The sequence below is a fragment of the Rosa chinensis genome, chromosome 7 (genome assembly GCF_002994745.2).
Source record: "Rosa chinensis cultivar Old Blush chromosome 7, RchiOBHm-V2, whole genome shotgun sequence".
Lineage (NCBI taxonomy): Eukaryota > Viridiplantae > Streptophyta > Magnoliopsida > Rosales > Rosaceae > Rosa > Rosa chinensis.
This window is the reverse complement of record NC_037094.1, coordinates 31,169,018-31,178,348: the sequence shown is the minus strand read 5'-3', so window position 1 is coordinate 31,178,348 and position 9,331 is coordinate 31,169,018. Positions and strand designations below refer to the sequence as shown.

The 9,331-nt window shown below is 38.0% G+C and overlaps 1 protein-coding gene across 1 annotated transcript; it reads left to right on the top strand.

Annotated features, from left to right (window-relative positions):
• Nucleotides 1–5,413: 5,413 nt before the first annotated feature.
• On the top strand, nt 5,414–7,147 carry LOC112179958 (40S ribosomal protein S8-like). The gene is made up of 5 exons (XM_024318442.2): nt 5,414–5,548; nt 5,642–5,714; nt 6,168–6,498; nt 6,718–6,887; nt 6,974–7,147. The coding sequence occupies exons 1-5, from the start codon at nt 5,545–5,547 to the stop codon at nt 7,056–7,058; spliced, it is 663 nt and encodes a 220-aa protein (XP_024174210.1). The 5' UTR covers nt 5,414–5,544; the 3' UTR covers nt 7,059–7,147.
• The last annotated feature ends 2,184 nt before the right edge of the window (nt 7,148–9,331 follow it).

Genomic DNA, 9,331 nt, shown 5'->3' with positions numbered 1-9,331 from the left:
TAATCACCGTCGAAATACGTCACTGCACAAACATACAGCATTACGTTTTACCCACATATAACAAGAATTACTACACCATAAACCCTCATCTATACCAGCCAAAAAATGCTATTATATCCTGTAATAGCGTTTTAGAAAACGCTATGACAGCCCCCGCTATAGTAGATGGGTTGCTTAAGATAGCGTTTATGGGAAACGCTATCTATAAGTCTATGAGCATAGCGTTTCCAAAATGCTATTGATTTATTTTCCATAGCATTTATGAATTGCTATAAAAAGAATTTCCATAGCTTTTAGATCATTTTAATAACGTTTAATGAATGCTATCATTTTTCTTTTAATAGCGTTTTGTAAATTCCATCATATTTTGCACATTTATTATAGCATTTTAGTGACATCATATAACATTTGTATTGTCAATTTGAAATGACAACCATAGAAAAAAAATTATAATTCATTTAGTTGTTCAAAATCAACGGGTACTATAGCATACGAGAAATTCAAAACTTAGTCTAGCCAACAAGTTGCACCTTTGGATCCAATATGGACTATATATTGAAACATAACAAACTACATAAACAAAATCACTAATTTATGCCTAACTAACTCCATCACCAAGGTATTCTATTCTGGGAGCTCATCATCTTCAATAGTTGAGTGCTACAAAATAGAAAACAAAATCATGATTAGATATGTTGTAAATTTTGCTAGGCACAAGTAGCAGCAGTTGCAGACAATCAGACCATGTCATACTTTTTTTAAAATTCTTTCTGTGTTCTAAAAAAGAAAAAGAAAATATTCTTACAGACAAAATCACAAAATTCAGTTCATAAGATTCAGAACACCATCTGCTTATATCTCAAGTCTCAAGTAACAACATAAATAACTTGAATGAAAAGGTATAGTTCCATAAACAACAAAGATAACAAACTAAGATATACACTTTACATTTTTGATTACCTCATATTGTGTCCAATGCTAACAAGTCACAATCTGAAACAAGACCAACCTGCATCGATAAAGAACCAATATTCATTATTATTTGCACAACGTACTATGTTTACCTTGCCTCAGGTAAATAATGTTTGTTTCCAGTTGATCTTTTTTGGCAGTAATCTACTACCAAATTATCAAATTTCCACAAAATCAAAATCATTGCCAAGCAAGCTAGGTAGTTACCTTCATAAGTATTACTTGCTATAATTGGAGAATTTAGTTCTCAGAGAAATATGAATCTAAGTCTTGGAGAATTTAGTTCTCAAAGAAATATGAATCTAAGTCTTGGAGAATTTAGTTCTCAGAGAAATATGAATCTAAGTCGAGTCAAACAAATTCGACAAGTTGCTTGTTGTCAAACTATCTTTCTTACTTTTTTTTCTTTCTTTTTACTTACACCAATATTTTTTATTGATATTAAGAAGTGAGATTACAAAACAAGAGTAGCAAGCCTAACCTCTCATTGGAAGAATATAATCAAAATCAAATATCCAATAAGGTAAACATTGAAAGAAAAATGAAGCTGGGTATCCAAATCAGAAAAGGCACCAGAAGCATAAGTAACATTTTCCAAGGTACAAGACAACAGTAGATCATAGAAGCCAAATAATCTAACATCTAGATAACCATAAAGAAAATAGATGATAGGTGAAGCTAAAGACAATCTACACAAGCACTCACATAAAGCAAATATCAGGCAGGGAGGATTTGCAAACTGGTCCATTTTAACTTACATAGCAGTTCTCCCTGTCCAATTTGTCGAAGTAATCCAAAAATCTGTAGTGGAGCTACAAAACAGAAATACAATCAAGTGCTTTAGCTTCTGTATGATTTGAAAATAGAAAACTCATAACTGATTCTATAAGTACTCACTGTTAAAGGGCCATCTGGATAAGAATGAAAAACATGGAATATATATAGGACTAATGTTTCCAAAGCATATGTTGAAATTAAACCATAATGGGCACCAAGAATATGATTCTCATAGTAGCACCAAGCATTTATCAGAATAATGGTGAGTTTCTTAATAGAAAAAAAAAATTGTGAAAAATCTCGACGGTGGAAGACAATTCTCTCCAAATAGGCTTCGACAACATCATCAATATAGCTATAGCTCTCTGCCTCTGACAAAAAAAAAAAAAAAACTCATTGGATAATCTTACCAACTAGGCAGTGCTGCAGCTCCTTGTTGATGACCTTGATCCACCATCTGAGTAGGAGTGGGTGTGGGTGTTGGAGTGGTTCCAGTGCTGGAACTATTAGTTGGAGTATGCATGGGAGTGGATTTGGGAGTCTCAGATGTCCCTTCCATAACCTGAAATTTTATTTTGAGTGAATAGCTTTGATAAGCAGCAACAAGCACAATTCTTAAAAGTCAATATTACTAGCTTCGTCTCAATTGACAATTGATATGCATAAATTCAAAGCAGATCAATATTAAACATGCCATAAATGAATGATCCAATCCATTTCATCCCTAATACTGGAATTTCGACCCTTTATGACTTTATCAAAGAAGTTTCCAATTTTGTAGCTTAATAACCCTCCAAAACCCCACACTACTACAATAAGTTAATCACACAACACTAATCACACAACGGAACACAAATCATCTGTTGTGTGTTGAAGTTAGTTTTATCATACAACGGTGCTGATTATATTCTGTTGTGTGAATGCCAACAAAGTGATAACTTTTTTATTGGAACTACATTGCACAACGGAATTAAGCATGGTCCATCGTCTGAGCCTGAAAAATTGAGCGGCAGATTTCCCTCCACTCTCGAGTCTTGGTTGCCTCTTGAAATCTGAAATTTAGGCTACTTGATACAATGGTGCTTGAGGTTTCCGTTGTGTGATTGAAAACTGGATGCCAAATTTTGAGGAAGCTTGATTGAATGTCTTCCACAAGGTAAACCTAGTGCAAGTTGTAGAAATTCGACAACAGAAGTTATACTTTTCTGTTGTGTGAAGTTGGAATATAGGCGGCAACATTTTAAGCCAAAATGCTATGGGCGCGGTATATTTCCCACCATGTGTTTGGCATTTTGATTTTTGTAGTGCACTCTTACAACAGTTTGTTAGGTTTGTGTTGTGTGAGTCACTTTAGAATTTATTTGAAGTTTAATTATACCTCCCACACTCTTGAAACTCTCTCGACAAAACGAAATGAAACTCCCCTCTCAGACACACCCTAAATCTCAGTCCGCTCTCAATCCTCTCTCACAAACCCTAAGTCTATTTGGATCCCAGTCTATTTGGATCTCTCTCACCATCCTCTCTCTCTATCTCTGTGCGAAACCCCTATCTCTCTTGAAAGCTCTCTCAATCTCAATCTGCAAGTCTGCAACCATGGCCGAAGCTCAAGAATCCGATCAAAAGAGTGAAGAAGAAGAAGAAGAGGAACACTATGGAAGCCGAAGCTCAAGAATCGAGCCCCCAAAACGACGCCGTCATCACCTCCTTCTGCGAGATCAGCTCCGCCTCCAAACAAGAAGCCCTCTTCTTCCTCGAATTCCACAATTACGACCTCGACGCCGCCGTTTCCACTTTCTTGGACAACGAAAACGCCGCCGCCGCCGTCACCGTCACCAACCCGGTCCAGCCCTCCCACTCGCTCTCGCCGTCTCCGTCACACTGGCCCGAGTACTCTCCCTCCCAGTCGCCCACGCGCTCTCGCAGACCAAGCTAAACTCAACCATGACGACATCGCCAATGCTATTAAGAGTCTCACCGATCACAGATACGTTGACTCTCAGGTACTTCAACTTCCCTAACCTCCTAATCTCATGCTTCAACACGAAGAGTTTGATTTTCTTCAACAGCGATTTCAACTTGTTCATGTTCAATTTCTGGTGTGGCTTTAACTTCGCTACTGGATTCACACACTTGTTAGAATTAGGCACATAGACAATGCGCGAAGAAATTTGGCTATAGATTAATCCAATTTCCTATTCCTGGATTGTGTAATGGTGTGTTGATTACTTCTTGCTACTTGTCGATTTTGCAGGAGACGGGGGAATGGAATGAGATTGACAGCCAACTTTTTCAACACTGAGCTTCCTGGATTGTGTATTCGATCAAATTCCTCACTGAACTTTCTCTCTCTCTTTTTGTGGTCTTCTTGTTTGGATTGGTGTGCTTAGGGTTTGGTTGTTTGTATTGTAGGGTTTCAGGTGTGCCATTCGCTTGGTGGAGGAACCGGATCTGGTATGGGGACTCTGTTGATTTCGAAAATCAGGGAGGAATACCCTGACAGCTTGGGGTAATGAGAAGGAATTTGTTGAGGATGCTGCAAAGGAGTATGATGAGAGTACTATTAATTGTGCTTCAGAACTCGGGCTGCTGGTGAGTGTTAGTTTAGTAATAAAAAAATTATAAGAATCCTTTGTTTCTTAAACAATGTTGAGCAATTATTCGAATGGTAAAGGTGATGGTATGTTACTGGTGATTGGTGACAGGAGCAAAATGCCAAAGAGAAGTTGCTCTTTGTTCAGTTGCCTCCTACTCTACCATTGGTCAAGCGACCTACTAGTGCAAAGGGGAAAGAGAAAGTCGGAAGCTCAGCACCATCAGAGAAGGTAGGTGCTGCAAGGAAGGACGGTAGTTTGGAAGAGTTATCTGAGGGGTATATGGGGAAGATGCTGGTTTACAAGAGTGGAGCAGTCAAGTTCAAGCTAGGAGATATTGGTTTGAAGTGTAAGTTTGGATATGGAGGTATTGGTTTTCATTAATTGTGCTTTTGTTTTGCTTCTATATCTCTCCAGTTCTAACCAGCAACCATATATAATTGAATATTGTGCTACTTAGCTTTCTTATATATGTTTCTTTTTCCAATTTGTTTGGCATATTGATGACTTTGAATTTTCGAGGTTTGCAGATTTTTGAGCTGCAATATCCGTTTCAAACAAATTGCAGCAGTGACAACAGGTGCTTAAAGAACTAGAAGCATCAGTCAATCTTGCTGGGGGTTTCTATATAGTCAAAATTGCACTTACTTTTGATTAGTATATATTTGTTGGATTTGATCATCTGCTACAAGCTTGGCCAGATATTGGAGACTTGCTGTGAATATATAGGGATAACATCATTGCTGGTAATAAGGCAGAAGTCTGGTGCACTAGTTCTTCTTCTTGTTGTCGAGGACTAGTGAGCTTACTCTCTATTTTGAAGGCGAGGTTTATGTGTGTTTTGCTGTTACGCCCTAGAAGGTCACTCTCTGTTTCTTTCTTGCTTTGAGCTCTATTTTTATTTAGTTTTCTCATTCAGTAATGCCCACAGGTCTAATGCTCATCATTTGCATACTTTGTAGCAAGTATTCCTTAAGACGAGAAGAGGATTTGTTCGCATAGCCATGGAGAATGGCTATCCCCTGGTTTTAGTTTTCTGCTTTGGTCAGGTATCACCTTCTTATTATCTAGTTTTTCATGGTATACCTAGAGAGTTATTGGTTTCAATTCTTGCTGCAGTTGTATTATAGTTGTTTTGCATTTCTGCCTTAGAACAATTCTTGCATTTTAGAGCGAGAAGGGGAGCGGCAGTTGAGGCAAAATGGGTATACGATCGATCCTCTTCTGCAGCTCAAAATGAATTGTTTCTGTTTGATTTCTATTTCTGGGTTTATGGATTGTTTATATTTTTATTTCAGGTATTTCCAGGGACTCTATGCACAAGAGGCGCGCCACTGGTGGCAAGAAGAAAGCTTGGAGGAAGAAGCAAAAGTAAGTCTCTCTATGCCAATCTTATAAAGTCCAATTCTTGGCTTACTTAAAGTTGTAGATTCTGTTTTCTGGGGTTTTAGAATTCTGTACTTGTATGATTTCTTGTATTTGATAGTCCTAGAATGTGCTTATATTTGTCAATTGGTAAGAGACATTTAGTTTAATGGCTCCCACTAATTTTGTGAAGTTTACATATGGGTTTCATTAGATAGTAGGATCTGATCCTTGTTTTGATGTTTACTCGTAATGTGTTGTTGGGAATCTGGCAATTTTGTTCTTCCTTTGTAATCATTTATCGAATCTTGTCATGTATACATTAGAATAGCTTGTGTAGTCTTTGTGTGCAATTTACATAGTGGACTTCTTGCCAAAAAAAAATAAATAAATTACATAGTGGACTTTAGACATATAAGTTGTACTTTTGCTTATACACCCCTTTGTTTGGATTTCAAGGTATGAGCTTGGTCGTCAGCCGGCAAATACCAAGATCTCAAGCAACAAAACTGTAAGAAGAATTCGTGTTAGAGGTGGCCATGTGAAGTGGAGGGCCCTGAGATTGGATACTGGGAACTTTTCTTGGGGTAGTGAGGCTGTTACTCGCAAGACTCGTATTCTTGATGTCGTTTACAATGCCTCAAACAACGAACTTGTTAGGACACAGACTCTTGTGAAGAGTGCAATTGTTCAGGTGGATGCTACTCCTTTTAGGCAATGGTATCTACAGCACTACAATGTTGATATCGGGAGTAAGAAAAAGACAACTGCAAAAAAGGATGCCAAGGATGCTGCTACGGAGGTGATGAGTTTATAATACCCTATCAATGGCTTATATACAGCAGCGTCCTTTTTCTATTATTGTTTATGAAGCTGCAATGAGTTTTCGGATAGTCATTATGAAACAGTGATTTTTGGGAATTTGAAAGCAGTGTACTATGTGTTCTTAGACTCTACAAGAATGAAATGGAAATGAATTGCTCTTATTTGTTGCTGGTGACTATTATAGGATGCAGATGGCACCACAGAAGAAACCAAAAAGAGCAGCAATCTCTTGAGGAAGCTTGAGAAGCGCCAGAAAGATCGTACTCTTGATTCCCACATTGAAGAGCAGTTTAGTGGTGGTAGGTTGTTGGCTTGCATTTCTTCCCGCCCAGGCCAATGTGGAAGATCTGATGGGTAAGCATGATGACCATTGTTTCTTTAATGCTAACCTTGGAATCTTATTCAAGTTCATATATATAACTTTTGAACTTGTATAACAGGTACATTTTGGAGGGGAAAGAATTAGAGTTTTACATGAAGAAACTCCAGAGGAAGAAGGGAAAGGCAGCTGGTGCTGCTGCATAAAACCTTTGTTTTGCTACTACCAACAGGATATGGCATATATGCAACTATCTGAGATAATGTACAACAGCCAAAGTCATGCTTGTTTCAGCTTTTGATTCATGTGTAGCTAGCTAGGAATGCTTTCTTGTTTGGTACATTATCTAGTCACTTGAATGTATGGATGTTTGAAAAATGGTAATGGAATGATATGGATTTGAGTACTTTTTATGTGGTAATTATTGTCCAATATTTAGTCTTACAACACAATGCAAATTAATGTGTTGTCTGACTGTAAAAGAGTTCAAAATTGAGGCTTTTCCTACAACAGTCACTGGTTTGTTACACAATTTGATTACAATATTCACACCACAGCTAACCAAATAGAGTAGTTGTGTGAACTAACAACCAACAACAAAAGAAAACAAAGTTCTATTGTGTGAGATTCATAACACATAACAGAAACCAAATAGAGTAGTTGTGTGAACTAACAACCAACAACAAAAGAAAACAAAGTTCTGTTGTGTGAGATTCATAACACACAACAGAAATGAAATCATCTCCGTTGTCTGAGTAATCAACAGACAAGGGATATAATTTCACTTCAGTTGTGTGTTATTGATCTCAAACAACAAAGAATGGGTAATATCTGTTGTGTGTTATATATCTCAGACAACAAAGAATGAGTAATATCTGTTGTGTGTTATGAATCTCACACAACAAAGAATGAGTTATATCTGTTGTGTGTTATGAATCTCACACAACCGTGAATTCTTTCTTCTGTTGTCTGAATGTACCGACACATCCGCGCGCATGCCATGCCAGGTAGATGCTTGCGCAAAATTCACACAACGGAAACAGATATTCTGTTGAGCAAAGTATTGTCACACAACGGTGAAATCACCGTTGTCTGATTTTTCAATCACACAACACTCGTTTAGACCACGGTTAGTTTGGTCATCACACAACAGAAAATCACCATCGTCTGATGACCATTCTGTAGTAGTGCCACCTCATTAAAAAGCTGCAACTTTTCACCATTGCATGATATAAACAACCACACAAGTACACAACCTGACAACCATACAAAGCTGTCATTTCAACATAGCCTTATTGCCTTAATGTCATAACCAACGGTTCAATCCATTTCATTCCTTATACTAAAATACAAAACTAGAACAACAAGCTTCCAACTTTCCTCCTTAATAACCCTTCATGCCAAAAACAAACGAACCCACCTCATTGAAAAAGCTACTAAAGTAAAGCATTTCATTTATCAAAACAATCACCCAATCATATCAGAGAACAAGCTTTGAGCCTAAAACAATAAAAAAAATTGACGAACAGTTTCTGCATTTCTGGGTTAAACTGAAGAACAAGAACATATACAGACATAGAGAGATAAAATAAGAGAACTTGCTGCTAAGTCAGAAGAAGTGTTCTATGTCAATTTCACAATTATACAAAAACAAATCTAAAACCACCACAATTATACCAATAAATCCGAAACCATTGTTCCTCAGTCCTCAGTTCCTCACATCCGAAACCATTGCCAAATGCCTAAATAAAAACCGACAAAATTGAAATCAACATCAATTCTAAACCCTAAAAATTTCCCCAAATTGAATTGAATAATCATAACAAAATTACATTCAGTTGATTACCCCAAATTGAAGACGAAGAGTAGAAGCCTTCGATCACTGAGACTCTGAGAGAGGAAGAGAAAAGAACGCAGCACCTTGCAGCAGCTATACCCAACGAAAGGAATGCAGCAACCTATACCCAGACAATAGCAGCAATGGGTGATTCCTCTGAGGGGCCTGTTCAACTTTTCAACATTCAAACCCATTTCTTACAACTCAATTTTACTCGTACATAATTAGATATACTCATATATAAAATGAATCAAAATCATAGGAAATCTAATACTGTGGAGCAAAGGCGGTATCACAAGAGGGCGAGCCTCTAATCGGAGTTGGGCACGGAGACGTAGTGGAGCTCGTCGGCGGTGCATATCAACGGCTTCTCCGGAAACTTCACGGCCTCTTTTGCTTCGTCATTGCAGAAAGCTCTGACGCGGAACGACGTCGAAGGTGACGATGATGACGATAACGATGACGTGGCCAAGTGAAGAAGAAGCACGCAGCGAATATCGAAGTGAATTGAAGAAGCCATGGGGATTGAGAGAGAGAGAGAGAGAGAGAGAGAGAGAGAGAGAGAGAGAGAGAGAAGCTCGGTGGGGATGAAGAGAGAGGGCGGCCACCGAAAGAGGAGAGGGCTTTTGGGGTCTTGGTCAT

Bases quoted from the DNA above. Each gene is read 5' to 3' on its own strand.
- LOC112179958 (XM_024318442.2), top strand. The intron at 5,715-6,167 runs GTAAGTCTCTCT...TTGGATTTCAAG, and splicing joins GCTTGGAGGAAGAAGCAAAA to GTATGAGCTTGGTCGTCAGC. The intron at 6,499-6,717 runs GCTGCTACGGAG...TGACTATTATAG, and splicing joins CAAAAAAGGATGCCAAGGAT to GATGCAGATGGCACCACAGA.